At 44.9% G+C, this 22601-nt stretch overlaps 1 protein-coding gene across 13 annotated transcripts in view; it reads right to left on the reverse strand.

Moving 5' to 3' along the window:
- Positions 1 to 282: 282 nt before the first annotated feature.
- Positions 283 to 22601, reverse strand: part of LOC147883049 (uncharacterized) — a 262662-nt gene continuing 240343 nt past the window's right edge. For 4 of the 13 annotated variants that reach the window (XM_087399423.1, XM_087399420.1, XM_087399415.1 and 1 more), the window contains one exon: positions 287 to 1168. In XM_087399423.1, coding sequence (XP_087255549.1) covers positions 944 to 1168 — 225 coding nt within the window. In that variant the 3' untranslated portion in view covers positions 287 to 943. Of the gene's footprint in view, positions 1169 to 22601 lie in introns of all 13 variants that reach the window. The other 9 variants (XR_015543771.1, XR_015543775.1, XR_015543774.1 and 6 more) reach the window with 6 other exon arrangements.

Raw genomic sequence — 22601 nt, forward strand, 5'->3', positions numbered from 1 at the left:
ATTGCCAAAACCCTTGTTCTTTTTGCTTGTCATTATGCAAACCATCGACCAATGTGCCCATCATTATGCAAACCATGGACTAATGTGCCTTGGCCTGCTTTGTTCAAGATTGCACACTAGGTAACAATTTCACATTTTGAAAGGCCACATACAATGCTCAAGGGACGTATAGATCTTACAATACTCAATTCTAAGAGGGCTACAACTTCTTTGTGTAGTCACATTATAGGGGTCCATGCTTCCCTAGGCTTTAATCAATAGTGATTCCAATAGTCAAGATAGATGGTCAAGAGATTCCCACCCCACGATGGCCAAAGCAAGACCCTCACTCTGTAAGGTTTCACGTCTTTAGATCTATACTAAACACCATAAACTCTGCAATCTTGTGTTTAAATAGCATACATTTGCAATCCCCCTACTATATATCGCCCTTGGGTTTGGAGCTTAACAAGTCCTCCCATCCTATTGTTTCAGTTTCGTTGAAATAACGAGAGAAATAAGAATTTAGAATTCTACTTACAATAATAAGCTAGAAGATTGATTTAAACTTGCCTTCCATTTAACGACTGTGAGATGCAATGAATGGAAATGAGAGCAATGCATGAGGCTGGTATATTCTTCCTCTATGCTTTGGTTACAGATTAACTAGGCGGAACATGAACTACTTTGTGATTTGTACAACATCTCAGGACATCCTGTGGACACCTGCAGAACATGAACTCTGCATTATTTCTAGAACACCTCCGGACATCCTAAAACATAGAAACACTACACCTATGGCAATGTGCAATGATGCTTACATTGAGGCAGTATCATCCTAGACGAGATCAGACATATTTCACGTGTGAGATCAACTCCTAATCCTAGATGAGATCAGACATATTTCACGTGTGAGATCAACTCCCAACATTATATGAGTCTGACCTTGACATAAAGATCAAGATCAATGCCGAGAAAGCAACACTCTATACATTCTGTCCCCACGCTGAAGAACATGACTCTCCCAGTCAGTCAACACTCCGAAAGGATTGTCGAGAAGCCACCCTTCTGCATCACACTTTGACAAGTCTTGATGTTCAATGCTCATAGTTACCCGATTTTCACCGCACTCAAGAAAATCATGCCTTAATTGTCTGGCCACTGTCTTTACATCTGACTGTAAAAAAATCTGGGGGAAAGAAAAAGCATTTAGGTTTCCCATAAATAAAAAAGTGCAAGGATTGCTTATGTAGTCCAAAAAACATAAGATACTTTAAAAACCAAGCCTAAAATAAAAGGAAGACAATCAAGAAATTAAAAACCAAAGATGTCCATCATTTCAAGCTCTAGATGTATAAATATCTCATGAAAAGGAAAAACGTTGCTGAATAGAAGTGCAAACACTGTATTTGTTCTATTGTATTGAAGTTCCGAGATGCATTTTAAACAAAGATGCCTTTCACTAAAAACCAAATTACAGTCAGAGCCCTGACCTCATCACGTAGGTCATCATCAATGGGTCTCCAACAACCTTGCAGTCTGCATCAATATCCTCCTTCTCCTCTAGAAGCGGTGTATCAACCTCTGCAAGGGCTGCACAGCTTGTCGGGGAAGCAGGGATAAAGAGAAATAGAGGTCAAGGGTGCAACTGGGGGTGGGCACCTACTACCCTCCAAACCCGAGTGCATGTGACATGCACATATGTGCAAGGTCTAAGTGTACATGCCCAGACTCAAAACCAGCTAAAGGCCATAAAACCGTACCTAGCATGCAAAAAAACGCACTTTGTATTTTTAAGAGTGATGGATCTCCATCAAAATGAGCACATGTTCATCCATCAGCTTGTGCTCTCAATGACATAGGTGGCTATCATGCTATCTCATGAGCGGACTGACCCATGACTATGTAGGTATGATAGTGTAAAATCTCAATGTAATTGAAGGAGACTTTTTGGTATGTGAAGGTATGACTTAATATAATTGTGTGTTTGGAAGAGAATGGTGAGAGACTTTTAATATGAAGTAAAGGAGAAGCCGCCTCAAGTTTGAATGTGTTGGGGAGGAGGCCTCTGGGCACAGAGTCCTGTGACTGTAGGGATACCATCAGATATTTGAAGAAAGATGTGATCATCAAGGGCACCCATGCCCTCCAGGTGTCTGAAATTAGGGTCAAGGTTCAAAGTGTGACTACGCCAGCTCCCTCCAAAGTGACTGCCGATGCTGCTGACGACGAGAGCTAAGGGATCTTTAGGATTCTTTTTTTTGTCCCCCAAAGAAAGGAACCTTCTATTTATGCTTGAAAGATTTCATACAAGACAACAGCCCCGAAGGTGCTGAGTATGAAAAAAACCGGAAAAGGCTGAAAGAAAAACCGGGATCTTTAGGATCTGTCCACAAGCTTCTCCAATGGTGTTAGAAGCTTAAGGCATACTTTGGGAAGGGATGATGTAGCTCTAGTCCTTGAATACCAGATCAAAAAGGGGGCAGTGAAGCATCATACAGGACTTCCTCTTCCAATGGGAAGAGGGCTGAGACCAAGCACTGAAGTGGCAACCTCTGAAGTATTAAAAGAAACCCCTGCCAAGTAGACTGATGTCCTTGAGGTAGGACACTTAGGTTCAAAGGAAGCATTGCGAGGTACCAATCATGGATGTGGCCCTCAATGGATGAGACTAAAGACACTGCCAACAATGAGTGATATCTAAGCTCTGCTCTAGTGTCATTCTGAAGGATCCTAAGCTCATCTTCTGAGAAAAGATGCTTCTCCTGGCCAGTGAAGGTGGAGGGAGATCATCATTCGTAGATCTACGATGGAAAGGCCAAATTGAATCTCAGTCAACTTTCCATCTCCTAAAGATGTGAGTGTGAGAGGGTGAGTGGAGCGTCAAAGAGCAATAGACGGGCTGGAGACACTGGCAGGAGGGGCAGGAGAGGCAGCAGCTCAGTATGGGGAGAGCTCAATCAATGCTTAAAACTAATTTTGGCCTAGAAATAACTATGAGTCCCCCTCCCCCCCCCCCCTGAAAAAGGCTTCTATTAAGTATGAAAAAAACCCCCGTGAGCATGCTGTACATGAGGAAACCCCCCTAAAAAGGGAACACTGCTCTGGTGTCCTTCTGAAGGATCCTAAGCTCATCTTCTGAGAAAAGATGCTTCTCCTGGCCAGTGAAGGTGGAGGGAGATCATTCGTAGATCTACGATGGAAAGACCAACTTGAATCTCAGTCAAAACTTTCCATCTCCTAAAGATGTGAGTGTGAGAGGGTGAGTGGAGCGTCGAAGAGCAAGTGTGAGTGTGTGAGAGGGTGAAAGTGTGTGTGCAAGAAGGGCCAGAAAGGGAGGAGAGGTGGGCTGGTAAGTGGGCAGAAGGGAATGGAGAGGCGGAGAAGGAGGCGCTATTGAGATAGACGGGCTGGAGACACTGGCAGGAGGGGCGGGAGAGGCAGCAGCTTGTGGGTTGAGGAGCTTGAGAGCTCAATCAATGCTTAAAACTAATTTTGGCCTAGAAATAACTATGAGCCCCCCGCCCCCGCCCCCCGCCCCCCCTTCCTGAAAAAGGCTTCTATTAAGTATGAAAAATACCCCCGTGAGCATGCTGTACATGAGGAAACCCCCCCAAAAAAGGGAACAGAAAACTCAAAATGAGCTGGAAAGAAACCAAGGTTGAGGCTGAAAGTGCCACCTCAACCCTGTTGTTATCTCTAAGAAAAAGGGGGAACCCTCCATTCCCTAAGGAATATAACCCTCTTGGCTGAGGCTTCCCGAGAAGAACCCTGCATGCTTGCCCAAATGGCCACCAGTGTGTGCATTGTGAACGGTGTCAGCCCAAATACTGGCCAGGGTATGCGAGGGATGGACCTGAGATCCGTCTAAGGCCTCTGAGCATCTGGCCCTCCAAATCTGCCAAGCAGTGATGCTAGCCAGTACCTCCCAAGCGGTATCCCCATCAGCTTGTACTGGTCTATAGTGGGAGATAGGCACATCCTCCAAAGAGCAAGTCTCGACTAGGTGATGTCGAATTGATATGGCCCACGAAGCATCCTGCCACTCAAAGAAGATCTGAGGGCTTGACAGGGAGAGCCAAGCCATTGATCCCCACGTCATGAAGAACAAGAAGGAGCAAAAGTACTGAGGACCCTGGCAATTCCCATCCAAATGGCTCTCGCATGCCTGTAGTCCCATAGACAATGATGAATCGATTCAGCAGTAGACGAGCACCTAGGGAGCGACCTTTCGATTTCTTTGGGATCTCCAAATCCTCCGCCAGAAGACCCTTTGCAAATCAGCAAAAACCTGAAAACTCTCCCAATGAGGGCCCTGGAAGGTCTCCAACCTCTACAGCTGATTTGGAACTTCTTGGCGTGACTAACTGAGTAACCAAAAAAAGGAAGGCTCTTCTCTTGGTTTCCTGCAACAATCCATTCCCACTCTCTGGGCAGTGGGATCCCACTGAAGAAACTTCATGGGGACTCCTCCAAAGAGCCACAGCCTCCAAGAACCCGAAAGAGAAAGATGAGGGCTCAGATCAATATGCCATGCACAGTCCTTGCCCTGATCCAAAAGCCTATGATCCTGACAGGCTGAAAAGGCATGCCCAAAAGAATATCTTCTGAAGAAATAACCAGCCTGCCACCTGCCTGCACATCAAAAACCAAGGCATCCTCATGTGCTCCCAAAAAAGCTATAACTTGGAGAGAGATGCTTATCCTTGAGAGGGCCCCCATCCACACGGAACAAACAACGGGCCTGCCATGTGTATCCACCCAATCAAGGGGAAGGGCTGCATCAATCTGAAGTATCCTCCCTTCACATCCTCTGAGGTGACTAACTGTTTTTTGTTGATAAGCTTCTAGAAGCCTCTTGAAGGATTTCCAAGAGCCTCCGCCGGAGGCGGCAGGGCCTCTCTCCCATTTGGACCACTGCATACAGTGAGACATACCAAGCTGCCTACCATGTTCATCAAGTATACTGTCATTCCACCTAATCGACTGCCTGTCAATCTCTCCGACAGAGGAGGGAGGAACTCTCCGAAGGCTACTTCTGAAGCTGGCCCAAGCATTCAAATTCGTAACCATAAGCGGGGAGGAAGGAGACGTAAGATGGGCTGAGTTGAAGTTCCATCTGGTGCCGTCCATCCAATCTCCCCCTAAGGAGGGGTTGCAAGCCTGAATACCATGAATAAAGAAAATTTTCCAAGGCTCATCCCAAGGCATAAGTCCTCTTACCACAAACTTGCAAAGCAAAGCCCTGCATTGCAAGTCTGGATCTATGATGTTTAGACCCCCTCCTGTGTGGGTAGGATCAAGGTGTCCCAAGCTACTCTCGCAATGGTGTCAGTAGTGCCATCTAGCCCGCTCCATAAAAAATTTCTCATGGGTCTTATGAGCTGAGTGATACAATCTCTAGAACTGCACCAACAAGAGCACACATACCAGGCTAGCAAAAGCTGGTTCTCAACCACCATTCTGGATGCAATGCAACACTGAGATGATGTGATCCCCAATCATCTCCCAAAAGGTCAAGAAAAGAAGGGTGTAAGCCCATTTGAACCGGGGCATTTACCCTTATGAAGGGCAAGAAGAGCAGTCCTGAATTCTAGGTTGGTAAAAGATGCGTCAAGAGAGAGACTCATATCTGGACTCACCAACCTAGGGATACACTGCCAAATGACATGTCTGGCATCATCTGTAGCCACACTACTAGGATCTGCTGAAAGAAGGGAGGCATTGAAATCTGTAGCTATGCGCATGGCGACATCTGGATCTGACTACAAACTTCCGTCTAAGTCAATAAGCTAAGAGACACTCTCTCTAATATGTTTGGGGCCATGAGTAGAGAAGAACTGCTTATTGACTCTACCTCCAATTTGTATCCAGAAGGACTCTCGTGCATGAAAGGCAACCTCTGCTCTCTGATCCAACAAAATCTGTTGATGAGCCCTTGCTGCAGCAAGATGCTCCTGAATCCAAGCATCAAGTGACCTCTTCTGCTCTTCCTTCTGCAAAGTGGCCAACTGTTGGCGAATACCAATCTCTCACCTGAGAATCTCACGTCTCCTAGTACTAGCAACTAGGTGATAAAAGTCGCCAATATCAGAGAGGGCTGCTGCCATATGTGAAGGGGAGGGTACTCCATCCTGCACATGAGAAACCCAAATCTGCAAAGCTGCCTCTGAGAGGTCCTCCTCTACATAAAGGGTATCAGGAATCCTAATGCTGGCAAACCAGCCTCTCAAATGCGGCTCGGAAACCATCAGAACCACTAGAAAGTGATTTGAAGTGAAAACCCCAAGAGCAAAGCAAACTAATCCTCCTCTATCCAAGGCCCAATCATCCACATAAAATCAATCAATCCGTGCATGGATAGGCATTTGCGGCCTCCTGTTCGACCAAGAATACAGGAGTGACTGTGACTGAGTGTGAAAAGCATCGTCAAGCCAAACATATGTGTTACTGAAACTGAAGAGGAAGAGATCCCGAGCTGCCCTCTCCAAAGAATGGATGCCGCCCTCTCTGCCCCCTCTTTTATTTGAGGGTAACTCTACCATGTTGAAGTCCCCTCCTATGACCCATGAATCTGCAATGGGGCCCAGGAGAGCAACTCCTTCCAAAACAGTACACGATCCCCGCTGTTATTGGGGGCTTAAAGGTTGAATCGTCCAACCTTGCGACCCCCAATCCAAAGAGGAACCCACTCGGCTCTAGAGGGTAAGATCACACCATATCCGACAAGCAAGGGAAAAAAAGAATCCGAAACTGAAATACAAGTGCCTTCCCTAGTACCAAAGGCAAGTGACCAAAAGGTGTAACGTGAAAGTAGCTTGCCTGACTTTGTACAATCACTGGCATCCAAAGAGTGCTCCTACAAAAGTAAAACATCAATAGAGCCACTAGTAACACCTGGATCTGCGGCGGCGATGAGGAACGCCACCAAGGCCCTGTATGTTCCAGCTAATGCGTGCAATCAAAGTGATCAAGCATTCAAGCTCTACTTCCTTCTTGAGCTGCTGCAAATTGTCTTTTGAAAATGTGATAGTTTTCGCAGCCAGTGGAAGCAGAGTAGGATTGGCTGAGGGAGGATCCATCGCCAATCGAGGTGAGAAGGTCAACTCGAATAGAAGAAAGCTCTGTCTGTTCCAGAAAAGCTGCGAGAAGGAGAAAGGTGACGAGGGGCAGGAAGAGGAGAGAGGAGGAGAAGGTCAGAGAAGGGGAGAGAGGTAGGTTGACGGGGTGGGGGAGAGGGTAGGAAGAGGGGAAGGGGGAGGGAAGAGAGGCGAGAAAGGCCGGGGGAGGGGGAGGGTGGGCTAAGAGGAGGGGAAGGGGGGAGAAGGGCCGGGGGGTGGAGGTGGGATGAGGGTTGGGGGAGGAAATAAGGGCGGGAAAAGAGGCGGGCAGGGGAGGAGGGGGCTGGAGGGCGTGGGGAGGGGGCCAGGTACGCGGGCTGAGGGAGGGAGGGGGTAGGCGGAGAGGGAGGCGAAGGGAGGGGCTGAGGGAGAGGGAGAGGGAGAGGGAGAGGAGAGGGTTGAGGCGTAGAGAGGGGGAGGGAGCAGCTTGGAGCAGGGAGGAGCAGCAACGCTAGGAAGAATGTCCCCCTTACTATGAGTTCTTTTTGGGGATGATGGTAATAGTCTGTATTCTAAACCCTATCTTCCCCACGTTGCGTCTATTTGCGTCTGTCTTAGCAATTGTAATGAGAGATCGGATGTGTTGGCATAGTGCTCACCGTCTCTAATTCCAAAGGTGTGATTTCTTGCAGTTAAAAAGCTGAAGAGAGCCTTTATATCTCCCAAAGAGAGAGAGAGAAAGAACATGTATTAATGTCTGCAGAAGGTCAATGAAAGTGGAATCAAATCCTCTAGATGCATACTCTCAATGGTAAGCAGCACAAAGTAAGCATAGTAGGCTGGTGCGATGTGTTGCGTGTGAAGGCTGAACAGATTTGAATGGTCAACCAGTCTGTGCACTGACAGACATCCAACTAGACACGGGAAGCTGTTTGTGCACTGATGTTAGGTTGATTTTCATGCATAACTGGTGCTCAGTCTGTGCAACGTCTTCATTGACCAGCCTCTTGGAAACTCGGAGAAGTGTTTGTGCTATTATTTCATCAATCAGCCATTTTCAAAGCATGGGCTGAAAAGAACATGTTCAGTAGAGGTTTTATAGCCTGTTTGCAATTGCGTTGAGCAGGGCAGTTTTGTGTTGAAATAAGATAATTTGCAGCTGAAGAGCATTTTATGAAAGTTCTAGTGAACTGGAGCCTACTTGTCCATGATCATTACTAGCGAGACGTGGACTCCAATGCAGCACGCAGATCATCTTTTGCAAAGAGGTTGCCGCTCAGGTTCCCTTAGATAGATTGTCCTTTGCACATAGGACGTTGTCGCTTGCAGATAATCAATCACTTGCTATGCAAATTGTTGTTTGGTTCTTTAAAGAAGCGGCAAGGAACAAGAGTGGAAGAAGCTCCTAGTTTCACCACGATCCAATTCATCCTGCTCAGCCCAATCAGTTCCTCTCAAATCTGTGAACAAAGCACATGCAGTTCGACCTGCAAGCAGCATCAGAATTTTGGCGAGATTTGGCATGGGAAATTCAGCCTTGATTGCTGTTTTGTGACAACGAATTTCAAGCCCAGATCAGTCCTAAAAGTTGATGACTAGTTCAAGGTTTTGGAGCTGTCCAGAGTGCGATCCAGTTTTGGTCACTTCCTTCTCAACAATCCAGTGGTTTCTAGATCAATCTAACTACGAAACAGCTTGGCCCTGATCGTTTTCAACTTCTAAGCACACCATGGTTTCAGAACATGGCAGTTCGGCCACTAGGTGGCCCAGCCAGAGAGGACTCATAGAGCCAGATGATGATCTTGATGAAGAATTGTAAAAGCTAGATTCAAGAGTTGGACACTTTGAAGAAGGTCCCTTGACTTTGGTATCTTTTCGAGACAAACCATATGTCCAAGAACATGACGGTCTCTAAGGAAGCAAGCCGCCATCCCGAAAGCATCATAGCTCAAGGGAAAAGGAAAGGACTCTGCACCCAAGTGAAAAGAGAAGGAGATAGCCTACCCCCCAAAGCAAGAAGCGAAAAAGAAAGTCATCTAGTTCCCGTACCTCTTCCAGTACGAGCTCCTCCACCACTTCAAGCAGAAGACACGGGGAAATCATTCAAAGATCAAAGAGAAAAAGTTCAAAGAGGGAGGCAAGCCTGTTCACTTCGTCACCCATGATGGAGCTTATGGATACACAGAGAAGCTATGAAGTTTGTATGCCAATTTGACGAGGCTTTTGGTATTGAGAAGTCTCAAGAATCCTCCAAGCTTTTGGTGGTAAGTCTACATCTTAATGACACGGCTAGGCTCAATTGCCGGAAAAGCTCTAAAGACATGGGTAGAATTCAAGAAAGCCTTATATCGGTAGTTTCTTCCAAAACAATTTGTGGATGAGGTACAGCGGGCATGGGAGGGCCTCCATATAGTCGAGGACGAGCCTATCAAACCTTACAAATGTGGCTTTGGGATGCATATTTGCAAGTTTCTTCTTTTCAAAAAATCTCGGACAACGTTCAGCTTCGGGAGTATTGGGCAGGCTTACCACCCAAAGTACGACCTTTTGTGAACATCCTACCTAAGACAGAGATTCAAGATGTTATGGATTCAGCTTCCCTTGGAATTCTCATGCACATAAAGGATCATCCTTCCTTTGAGAAAGCAAAGAAAGGGGGATCAGAAAAGAAGAAGATTGTACTAGGAGGAATGGGAAAGAAGTCCTCTTTGCCATCACCATTTGAAAAGAAAGAATCTCAACCACGGAAGCGAGGGGTGAATCAAAATGCTACAAAGGAAAATCCAAGTTCACTACGAAACAAATCGAGACCTTTTGAAAGGAAAGGACGTTTTGGATGTCGGACTGCAAGGCACTTGGCTGTTGACTGTCCCAAATGGTCGAGGAACTCACAAGAGCAGAAAAATTCCATGAAAGAGTTTGGTGGGAGGAGTCCTTGGCATACTAGGGAGAGTGACCAATCCAAAGGCCAAAAACTTTGCCTCTCATGGACTAAAGGAAGAGTATCAGATGTTGGGTGTAGGAAGCAGTGAAACGGGAGTGGAGTGCGGGAAGCAAACAACAAGTTGGAGCAAAACGTAGTACTGCTCAAATGGATAAGAGGAAAATACAAAGGGTGGCCATATGCTCAAATGGATAAGAGGAAAATACAAAGGGTGGCCTATATGGCTCCCAAGTCAACCATATGGTTGACAAAAGTCAATTCATAGAGTTGACCTGACCTACAAGGCTCATACCAGGGCTGAGTGCTAACAAACCCCCCTCCATGATATGGCTTAAGTATCCTAGAAATATCTCTGGAATACCTAGAAACTACATCATGGTTGCACATATTCGTCCCAGAGGGATATAGCAACCTATGATATGTACAGAGTGATCCCTCATATAACAAAAGGAGCCAAGTGTAAAGCATGTCGAAATGCCTCAAACTTGGGCTATGGTAAAGCTTTCGTGAAAAAATCTACCAAGTTGATAGGAACATAGGACAACTAGATGTCTCCACCAGACAGTCGCTCTCGAACATAGTGATAGTGGACCTCTATATGCTTTGTGTGGGCATGAAACACTAGGTTTCTAGCAACCGCCAAAGCACTCTAGTTGTCGGTGTAGATCGTAGTAGAGTCGGGCTGAATGATATCAAGATCTGCAAGTAACTTGTGAAGCCAAACGCACTCTACTATAGTTGTGAAAGCTGCTCGTACTCAGCCTCACAACTAGATGTGGCATGCTTCTTGCTGAACCAAGAGATGCATGGAGTTCCAAGCATAAAACAGTTGCCGCTGTGTCACACCCTAGTGTCGTAACAACCCTGCCCAGTCGCTGCCCGTGAATGCATGCAAAACAAGTGGGGCCTCTAAACCATAGAGTCAGCCCAAATGTTGCGTGGCCTTCAAGTATCGAAAGACCCGCTTCACTGCTTGCCAATGCTACGTACTAGGCTTGTACATGTACCTACTGAGCTGGGAAATGGCATACTCAAGATCAGGTCAGGTATGATAAAGGTATACGAGGCAACCATCAACCTGCTATAAAGGGATGCATCAAATGGCGAACTTCCATCCTCAGAGGAGAAACGAAAGCCAGGCTCCAATGGAGTAGAAACTGGCTTGCAATCCTCAAACTAGAAGCGATCAAGGAGCTGTCCAATATACTTGGACTGACTGACTCATCATTATACCCCCCTCAACATATGCAAACTGTATGCCCAAATAATAGTGCAACCGGCCCATATCTGTCATGGCAAAAGACTGCTGTAAATCAGCCTTGAAATCTGCAATTTGTTCTATATCTAGCCCAGATTAAAAATTTTGATGCACTCTTTCGGACATAAAGAGTGGCCTCGGTTGGGCTGTTCTGAAAGCCACGGGCTGTCAAAAATGCATGTATGTTCGCATACCATGCCCGGGGTGCCTGCTTCAAGCCATAGAGGGCTTTTCTAAGCTAGCAAACCATATTTTCAGACCCTAATTGTTCAAAATCAGGTCGCTGAGTGACATAGACCTCTTCCTGAAGATCACCATGAAGGAAGGCAGTCTTGATGTCCAGCTGATGAACCTCCCAATGCCGATAAGATGCCATAGCAATAATACACTTGATAATAGAAATGCGTGAGGCCCATGGGAGCAAAGGTCTCCTCAAAGTCGATGCCATGTGTGACCAAGTGGGCTTTGAGGCGGTCGACACTGCCATCAGCTTTCCTTTTCACCTTATAGAACCACTTTGTGCCTATGGCACGCTTGCCTGCTAGCAAGTCACTCAACTCCCAAGTGTTGTTTGCATGATAGGATTCAAGCTCAGCCTTCATGGCATCCATCGCTGTCAAAGGCATCCTTGTGACATAAAGGTTCCATATTGCAAGCAGTAGCAACCAAGCTACAGCCAAATAGTTGCCATGCATCTGTTTATCCACACCTCTAGTGTGGGCTGGCAAAGGCTCAGCTTGTTTGCTCTCACTGAGTTTGTCCAAAAGCTATCTCAGGACTGATTTTTGTTGTTTAATGACAACACTCTCCTGAGCAACTGCATGCTCAATAGCATGATCATCAACTAAAGGCATATCAAGCTGAGCAGGAGCTAGGACCCAAATTTCAGGGAGATCATGAAGAATATTCAGCAAGGCCAGTCAATGAGCCAATATTCTCTGAAGGACGGGTATCTTATGAAGGAAGATCATTTGTGTGTAACCCGAGACATACAAATGAAAGTTATGGAGGAATCTCATGCACCACCCTATGCTGGTCTCACTAAGGTGTTTCCACCACGACTAGAGCTATTGAAAGATATTTCATTTGGCCAAGAATGCGGAAGGACATTCACAAGTTTGTAATGGAATGCCTTACTTGCCTGAAAAATATGACAGACAAAAGACTCCATGACTTTTGATGCCACTTCCAGTGCCCGAGGTTCCATGGGAAAGTATAGCCATGGATTTCATATTTGATTTATCGAGATTGAAGAATGGAAATGACGGGGTTTGGACTATCCTCGACAGATTTAGTAAACAAGCTCACTTTATTCTTGTCAAGAAGACCATCAAAGCAGACGACATGACAAAGTTGTTTATGGCACAATCTTCAAGCACCATGGGCTGTACAAGTCAATAGTACGTGACTGAGATCCCGGATGACCAGCTTGTTTTGGAGAGCTCATTTTATAACATGAGGCGAAGCTGGATTCTTCATCTTCTTTTCACAACCAATCAGACAATCAAAGCAAGATTGCAGATTCCACAATGCTAGATCTCTTGAAACGTTGTATGTTTGAGGACAAGATTTTTGCAGCTAATCCGTATGTCTTAAGACTAAGAGAGTTTTTTCCATAGTTACCAAGGAACGGGAACGTTCCGAAATTTCAAGTGCCGTTCCCGGAAGGGGAAACGGGGGAACCGGAACCAAAACGCCACGTCATATGACATGTCATCAATCCATATAAAAATATACTAATTATGAAAAGAATGAGTAGATGGAGGGAGGGAGGGAGTAGATGGAAGGAGGGAGGGAGGGAGTAGAAGGATGGAGGGGGAGGGAGTAGGTGGATGGAAGGAGGGAGGGAGGCAGTAATTAGAGAGCTGCAGGATGGAGGAGTCGGGCTGCTGAAGAAGGGAGATAGCAGGTGGAGGGCTGCAGGTCAAATGGCGGAAAAAGGTGACCGCTACTCACGGAGCAATACCACTTAGTCCAGTTAGGGCACTTAGCCCTAGGGTTTTGTTATGTTGGAGCTCTCTTGAGCCTCCACTCTCAGTTTTGCAGCAAATCATTACAACATCTCGTTTTTTATCTTCTCACCTCCATTTTTGAGCTTCCATGCTTGCCCTAGCCTTCAGTGGTATATGTCAAAGGAGTTTGCTGTTTTTTTGGCCTCCCGTGGCATTCATCATCAGTGCATGGTGCCTTATACTCCTCAACAGAATCCTGTGGCTAGGCGCAAGAATAGATCAGTGATGGAAATGGCTATGTGTATGTTGAAAGGCAAGCACTTTCCTAATAAGTTGTGGTTGGATGCCGTTATGTGTGCTAATTACATTTTGAGCAGATGTCCCACAAAGGCATCGAAAACCATCACACCTTATGGGGCTTGGACAGGTCATGAACCTTGGATTTCTCACCTGAGCACTTTTGGATGCTTGGCATATATCCATGTGCCTTCTCAGACATAGGCCAAGTTGGATGATAAAGCTGTCAAATGCATTTTTATCGGGTAAAGCTCAGAGAGCAAGGGCTACAAGCTCTACCAACCCCGCACGGGCAAGTGTTTTGTCAGTATGGATGTTGTATTTGATGAATCCTCCACTATGCCTTTGCTGGACTGTTGAAAACAGCCCGTTGTCGATGCCCCAAATCACTTTGATAGCTTGATGCCTTTGTTTCCGTCAGCCTCATTTACAACCTGATATGCCTCAGTTTGATCAAGACATTATGCACAGGGATCTTGACCAGAAAAAAGCTAAAATATAGGAGCCCCGAAAGGTTCCTTGTTGGCTCCTTGACACATTAAAAGACAGCAAACAAGATACTCCTCTGTCAGCCCATACTACAGCAGCTGTCAGCAAAAAACAAGCTGGAGCAAAACGTTGTACTGCTCAAATGGATCAGAGGAGAATACAAAGGGTAGCCTATGTGGCCCCCAAGTCAACCATATGTTGACCAAAGAAGTCAACTCTTAGAGTTGACCTAACCTACAAGGCTCATACCAAGGCTAAGTGCTAAAATCAGAACGTATTGATTTTGTTCGATCTAGAAGTGACGGATAATTTCATCTCACACGACCTAGCTTTGCAGCTAGGGATGAGTTAGGGCAATCTCTTGATGCTCGGCATATTTTCCAAGGACAATCAGTACCTCTTATTAGCAAGCTTAGGATCAATATTCAGGATTATGTGGATCACTAGGACTTCTTGTTTCGCCATTGGATTAGTTTGATGTAGTTTTGGAAATGCCTTGGTTCCATGGGAAAGGTGTACACCTCCAAACCACGCTTGTTTTCACTCCAAACAACAAGGAGCATCAGATCATTGCAAAAGGAAGAGGAGAAACTATTCCAATTGTATCTAGTGATTCTATTGGAAATTAATAAAGTCTGCGATTTCCGTTTACATGATCTTCGTAAAACAAAAAGAGAATGAACGAACAGCTGAGTAAGATCCTTAAGATCAAGGAACATTTCAGCTTTTAGATGCCTTTAAAGACTGTTTTCAGATTCTTTGCCAAGAGAGTCACCTCCAGAGTGTTCGGAGGACCACACCATCGAGCACCTTCCAGGAAATAAGCCTCCGAATCGGCCACCTTATTAGGTGAGTGCAGCCCAGACCAAAGAAAACATGATTCACGTGCAAGATTCGCTCTCCAAAAGACTTATCCAACCTAGGTCCTCTCCTTTTTTGTTCACCCGTGTGGCCCAAGCTCAAAACGGTGCATGAAGTATGCAGCTTTCCGGCCTACTACAGGAGACTCATAAGACATTTGCTGTATTGCAGCCGTGCTTCACGATTTGACCAGATGGGGAGAGCACAAAGGACAGCTTTTGACACTCTCAAGAAAAAGTTAAAGATAGAGCCCATTCTTGTTGTCCGACTTGCACAATGTGTTGGAGTTGCTCTTCATCAAGATGGTCATGTTGTAGAAGATTGCGAGATGCTGAGAGGCATATGGGGACATATGAGAAGGAGAGGTTGGCTGTAATTCATGCACACTATCTTTTGCGAGCTGATTTCACGGTCAAGATGGATCGTGTGGACTTTGATGCATTTGGAGAATGTTGGAGTTGCTCTTCATGAAGATGGTCATGTTGTAGAAGATTGCAAGATGCTGAGAGGAAAATGGGGACATACGAGAAGGAGAAGTTGGCTGTACTTCATGCCTTAACTATTTGGAAACACTATCTTTTGGGAGTTGATTTCACGGTCAAGACGGATCACCAAAGTCTTAGGTATTTCTTGATGCAAACTAAGCTCATAGAAAAGCATTTGAGATGGGAAAATTGTCTTTCCATGTTCCCTTTTCAGATTGTACATACTCCGGGAGCACAGAATAGAGTCGCAGATGCCCTTCCCATAAGGCCTCAAGAAAATAAGGTTACCATAGCCCATCATAGACCACTTGAGAGGACATGAAAGAGCACTATTTATCCCTGACACTCCGAAGTTTGGGATGGTGAATGAGAGGAATTTGGAGGAGGAAGGAAGAGAAGGGGCTGAAGAGGCAACAGTACATGACATTTCTAAATGTCGCAAGCACATCGCTTTTGAAAAGAAAAGCAACAAAAGGGACTTGCTGTCACTACTACTGTTGTTGCCTTAGATCATGGTCATGAGGCAGCAAACATCGCTCACCAGGAGTGGGCTTTGACGGTGACATGCAGTACCATCTAGAGAAGCATGCTATAGTCTTGTCTGTCTAAGATTCTAAGTCAGATTGGTGCTTTGGCAGTGGTGCTTCCAAGCACATCACTTCTTGCAGATCACTCTTTCAGACATTGGGGGCTGCTCGACATGGTGGCACAGTGACGTGTGCCAACAATGCATCATATCCCGTAAAAGGGATTGGCCAGGTCGAGGTCACTTCAGTTTCAGATGATATGATCACCCTAATGGACATTTTGTTTGTCCCAGGTATCAAGAAGAACCTCATCTCCATTGCAGCCATATCCTTGAATGGCTTTCGGGTTCTCTTTGATGGTTATCGATGTGCCGTGTGTGACAACTGGTACGATGACATCATAGTACTTACTGGGTCACTTTCTTCTGGGCTATGACAGCATCTTTTGGGAGCTACCTTTACTTTTCTACTTTTGTGGATGACTACACCTGATTTGCTTGGATATATGGCATGAAGGCCTAATCTGATGTGCTCCCATGCTTTAGACATTGGCTTGCCATGGCTGAAAATGAATCAGGGAACAAGCTCCTTACTCTACGCACTGACAGGGGGGGAGAGTACATGTCCCGTGAATTCTCTGATTTTTTGGCAGCTCGGGGTATTATTCATCAATGTACAGTGCCTATACTCTGCAGCAGAACGGCCTGGCAGAGAGGGAAAATCGGTCAGAGACGGAAATGGGCATTCTGACCGGAAATGGGCAGGTGCATGCTCAAAGGGAAGTCTTTGCCAAATAAGTTTTGGTTGGATGCTGTCATGTGCTCCAATCGGGCACCCACAAAGGCATTGAAGACTATCACACCTTACCAGGCATGGCACGGTCACAAACCTGAAATTTCTCATATGCGGGCATTCAGGTCATTGGCTTATGCTCATGTGCCATCTCAGCTGAGGCACAAGCTTGAAGACAAAGCTGTAAAATGCATATTCATTGGCTATAGCGTAGAGAGCAAGGGATACATGTTGTATCAACCCAACACGGGCAAGGTCATTGTCAGTAGGGATGTTGTAATCGCTGAAATGTGCCTTTACCTTGGCTGGAATGCAAAAAACAGCTTACTGTTGATTCCTCAAATGTCTTTGATAAATTGTTGCCTCTCTTTCAGTCGCCCATAGATACAAAGCAGCCAGCGCAGCAGAGTGTTGTGCCATACACTTCTACCAGTGCACATCCTCCACCAAGGATCCATGCTCATTTGCTCACCCTTGGCTTTCAGAACAACCCTGCAGAGGCTACCGTTTACATCCGCAAGAGTGGGACAGATTTGCTGATTTTAGTACTCTTTGTGGATGACACGCTTGTGACTCGGACACATGCTGAGCAAATTGCAGCTTTTAAGCTTGACTTGCAGAAGACATTTGCTATGTCTGATCTTGGTCTTTTGCATTACTATATGGGCATTCAATTTGCTAGCAGTGAGGGGGGCATTTTGATGTCACAATCCAAGTATATTTGACAGTTTTTGCAGCGTTTTCAGTTTGAGGATTGCACGCCAGTATCGACACCATTAGAGCCTGGTTTTCACTTCTCTTTTGACGATGGTAGCGGTGCATGTGATGTCACTCTCTATCAGTAGGCACTTGGTTGTTTGATTTACTTATGCCATATGAGACTCGATCTTCAGTAAGCTGTCTCACAGTTGAGCAAATAAATGCACAGCCCCTCTACGCACCATTGGCATGCCGTGAAACGTGTCTTCGGGTATTTCAAAGGCACTCAACATTTGGGCCTTCTTTATGAGGCTGATTCTTCACTTGTTATGCATGGATTCACTGATAGTGATTGTGAAACGACTAAACCAGTAACGCCAAACTTTTCTTGCAAATCACGGGCGTAGGCACAACTATGTTTCACCCAACCAACCCCTACAGTAGCAAGCTCCTAAAAGATATGCCAGTAGGAAAAAACTGCATGCTACACATAGAGCCCACATATCCCTAGATGGATCTAGTCTGCCAAATGTCATCATTTGAGGGCATCTCCTAAATGCATCATTTACCCCTCTCTTGGGATATCATTGAAATCATTTGTCCCTTGGCACCTTAATGCATTTAGACCCCTTAGCCTTTGATCCACCTAGTCTTGTGCCATGTCAGCCTCACCAAGGACCTTGACCTTCATTCCTTTTGATCATTTACGTGAAACCCAAACAAATATAATACAAACATTGATCCTTTAAAGAAAAATGCCCACTGACCCTGCCGAGGTCATGTTACCTCAACTTGAGTGTAACATTCGTTCCCTCTTTAGGCATCAGCGCCCTCAATGATAAAGTCTGGGAACACTCTCCGTAATTGGTATACGGATTCCCAGGTAGCTTCTGATAGAGGTAAACCATGCCATGCAACCAACACCGTGGGTATCTTCCGATTGTGTACTTGCATTGTTCCTCGGTCCAGGATTCTTGTTGGTTTGCGTCCTGCATTATCCTCTATCTCCTGAAACAAAACAACACCCTTGATTAGTGAGTCACCTGTATGCAAAAATTTCTTTAAACGAGAAACATAAAACACTAGGTGCACCTTACAACCCTGTGGTAATTCTAATTTATAGGCCACCTTGCCTATTCTTTTTAGAATTAACCACGGCCCATAATATTGGCCAAGGTGATAACTTAGCACACTCTCTTGCAGTCAAAGACTTAGAGTGTGAAGGAACTCTGATAAAAACTTTTTCTCCTTCCTTAAATTCTCTAACGGATCTGTTTTCATCCGCATACGCCTCAGCTCTATCCATAGCTTGGCGGATGTTAGGTCTCGCAAGTGCTAGCATCTCCCGCATCTGAATCACAAAGTTCACGGCAGTAGGCTTTTTCTGAGGTACTCCAACTGTAGTTGGAGTCGCTGTTCTATAAGCATAGTTCAGCTCAAACGGACTGAACCCTGTAGAGGAATGTTTTCTATCTTTGTAGGCAAATTCTAACAGTGGCAACCACTTGTCCCATGTATGTTGCCTCAATGACACATATGCTGTAAGCATATCCTCTAAAATTTGGTTGATTCTTTCCGTCTGACCATCTGTTTCTGGATGATCCCCACTACTCATTCCCAACTCAGTCCTTAGTGTCTCAAACACTACAGTCCAAAAATGACTGGTAAATTTGACATCCCTGTCTCACACTATGGATTTGGGTAATCCATGCAAACGAAATATATGTTAAATAAACAAATCCGCCACTTGCAGGGCACTAACAAACTCTCTAGTTGGACTGAAGTGAGCCATCTTGGTAAGACGATCAACTGCCACAAGGATAGAATCATATCCACCTTGTGTTGTAGGCAAACCTACAATAAAGTCCATGGAAATGCTCTCCCACCTACCTAGTGGTATTTCCAAAGGTTGTAAAAGTTCGGGTGGCTTCACCCGCTCTGCCTTACTTACCTGACACGAAAAACAACCTGTCACATATTCATGAATATGTTTTTTCATTTTTCGCCAAAAGAAATCTCGCTTCACGAGATCATATGTTTTCTCGACTCCTAGATGTCCCGCACATGAGCTATCATGGCATTGTTGAATGACTCTCTGCCTGAGATCATTATGATTAGGTACTACTACCTTGCCATTTCTTTTCAGCATACCATCTCTTATGGTATATCTTACATAAGTTTAGCCTTTTCTGAATGACACGTCACCCTTTTCCCCGGGTTTAAATACATGAGCCTTAAGGCCAAAGGCTCTGGACGAACTCGTCTACCTTTTGAGTTTCTCTAATCTTGGTCATTAGAGCACTCTCTAATACCGTGAAACTCATATTATGCATAATGCGTGACAACGCATCAGCAACTTTATTATCCTTCCCTCTTCAATACCGAATCGTCAAGTTAAACTTCTGTATGAGTTCTACCCACCTAGCTTGGCGGTCCTAAATATTCAAGTCTTACCATACACAGTACAGTTTTCTTTTTATTTACATAAAGACTGGCTTTCCTCAAAGTATTGAACACTATTCTTAAGTGTTCATGATGCTCATCAATACTTTTGTTGAACACAAGAATATCGTTAATAAAATGTACTACAAACTTCCCGATATACGGACGTAGTAAATCGTTCATAAGCATGACGAATGTAGCTGGAGCATTCGTAAGTCCAAACGGCATTACCAAAAACTCATAATGTCCAAACCTGCTTCTAAAAGCGGTTTTATGCACATCCTCGGCTTTAATACATATCTGATGGTAGCCACATTTAAGATCTATCTTACTGAAAATTACAGCCCCATGTAACACATCTAGCAAATCATCGATCCGAGCCATCGGATACTTGTGCTTAACAGTGATATTATTCTATGTTCTGTAATCTATACAGAGGCGAAAAGTATCATCTTTTTTTTAATAAAATATCACTAGCGAAGCAAAAGGTAAGAAACTGGGTTGAATCTGCCCCAGCTTGAGGTATTCTTCCAATTGTCTTCGTACCTCCGCTTCTTCGGTAAAACTTAATCTATAGGGAGGCCTATTTACACGTTCTGCCCCCGGGATTAGTTCAATCTTATGCTGAACATTCCGCTCTGGAGGTAACCCATAAGGTCACTCATCCCTAAAACAATAAGAGAACTCCTTTGCTATTTGATCAGCCAACTTGGCCATCTCTCCATTTTGGGTAACATCAGTGCTAGCCGAAGAACCATCAATTGGCTCTACCGATACTGTACAAAGAAGCAAAAACTCATCTTGAGCTTTTCGAACTTCCATTACGGAAACCAACGGTCCTTGAGGTATATCTTTTTCATCTCGTAAGACATACAACACATCAATCATCTTGAATTGATAAATGTGCTTTTTCCAATCTATGGCTGGATTCTTCCTAGAATGCCAAGCCTTACCTAGGGCTATATCTGAGTGAGCAAGCTTTGTCATTTCAAAGTCAAGCTTCTCTGTATAGTCCTGAATTCAAAGTTCCAACTGGGTAACCCTTTGGTCCCATACTTCAGTTGAACTTCCGTCCACCATTCTGACCGTATATGCATAGTCAGATGGGCTAGTCTTTAATTTCAGCCTCTTTACAAGCTTGGAGTTAATTATATTGTTCGTTGACGCTGAGTCAAACAACACGATGACATCATGATTGGCTACTTGCCCTTTCATCTTAATTAACTCTGTATCGTTAAAGACTGTATACCCCGTTGCTGCGGGCTTTAATAGAACATTATCAGGTGCACTGGTTACTAGCTTAGCAACAGACACACATAACAAAACATGTACTGACCTTTGAGAAGATCCCGCTAGCTGAATCTGCATTTGTTCTGCTCTAGGACTTTCCTTCATTTCCACATCGCATTCTGAAGTCACCATCTCAGCCATCCGACGATCCTTGTTTCGTGGACAATCTTTCCACTGATGAGGCTGAAGGCATCTAAAACACAAGCCTTCTCTCCTCGCTTTTTCTCTTTGCTCCAAGTTCAAAGAAGACTTCGACTAAGCCCGGGCTGCCATTGGTGTTACTTTTCTTTTCACTCCAATGGTGGTACTTGGTTTAGGAGTCTCAACTGGCTTCGCCTGCTTGGCTTGACCACTAGGCTGTGAGGCACTTCCTTTGCTAATCCACTTCTTCTTAAACCCAGTTTTCTTCGGGTACTCATACCGAGTCCCAACCTGCACAAACCCACTTGGTCTGTTCCCTCTGGCATCCTCATAGTTTAGGGCTATGGCAATTGCTTCATCTAGCGTGTTCGCATACTTAGCCCGAACTTCCATCTTAATCCAATCATTCAGTCCAAAGATAAAATCTTTTACTTGGACTAACTGAGGTAGAGGTTCATAAACTTTCATTAAACTTTCTCTGAACTTATCAGTGTATTCCGCTACTGATAAATTTCTCTGACGAAGGTTTCGATACTGAGCCCAAGCTCGGGATGCTTCATCAAAAGATAAGAAGTGCTTTCTAAATTCTTTTTTAAACCCCTCCCAAGTAGTGGATGCCACTCCATCTTTTTGCTGTTTTATCCACCACCTATCCGCTGCCTCATTAAACATATGGGTGGCCTCACGGATTTTCTTCATATCATTCCTAATTTCACAAATGGCGCCACTGATAAATTTCTATGACGAAGGTTTCGATACTAATCCCAAGCTCGGGATGCTTCCTTAGGAGGTAAGAAGTGTTTGCTAAATTCTTTTTTAAACCCCTCCCAAGTAGTGGATGCCACTCCATCATTTTGCTGTTTTATCCACCACCTATCCGCTGCCTTATTAAACATATGGGTGGCCTCGCGGATTTTCTTCATATCATTCCTGATTTCACAAATGGCGAAGGCCTCGTTCCATTTGTGTAACCAGGTCTCTATGATATCGGAACAACGGTCAGACATCCGACTAGAATACTTTTCTAGCCTATAATTGGCAATATTAGGCACCTTAGCCCTCCTAGGCTCGACCGTATGAACACTGGGTTCAAGCTCCATTGGAGATTTACCTTTCTCTTCACGAGATGGTCTAGTAGACATACTATGAACCATTCTCATGAACTCGGATTGCCCTACATTTGCTTGCAATTGTTGAGCTAAAATCTGTTGCAAGGCATCCCCCAATAATGCAATTCTACCAGACAGTGTATGGCCTGCTGGGCGCAACACCTGCGGGGTCGGCCGGACTCCCAATTTAACGGGATCCACCCTTGAAGCTTCTTCTTCCACTTCCATTTAGGTTGATTGACTTTTTTTTTTTTTTTTTTTGGTACTCTATATAA

The sequence above is a fragment of the Dipteris shenzhenensis genome, chromosome 28, assembly GCF_047967505.1.
Source record: "Dipteris shenzhenensis isolate YYH24624 ecotype China chromosome 28, Dip_SZ_1.0, whole genome shotgun sequence".
Classification (NCBI taxonomy): Eukaryota; Viridiplantae; Streptophyta; class Polypodiopsida; order Gleicheniales; family Dipteridaceae; genus Dipteris; species Dipteris shenzhenensis.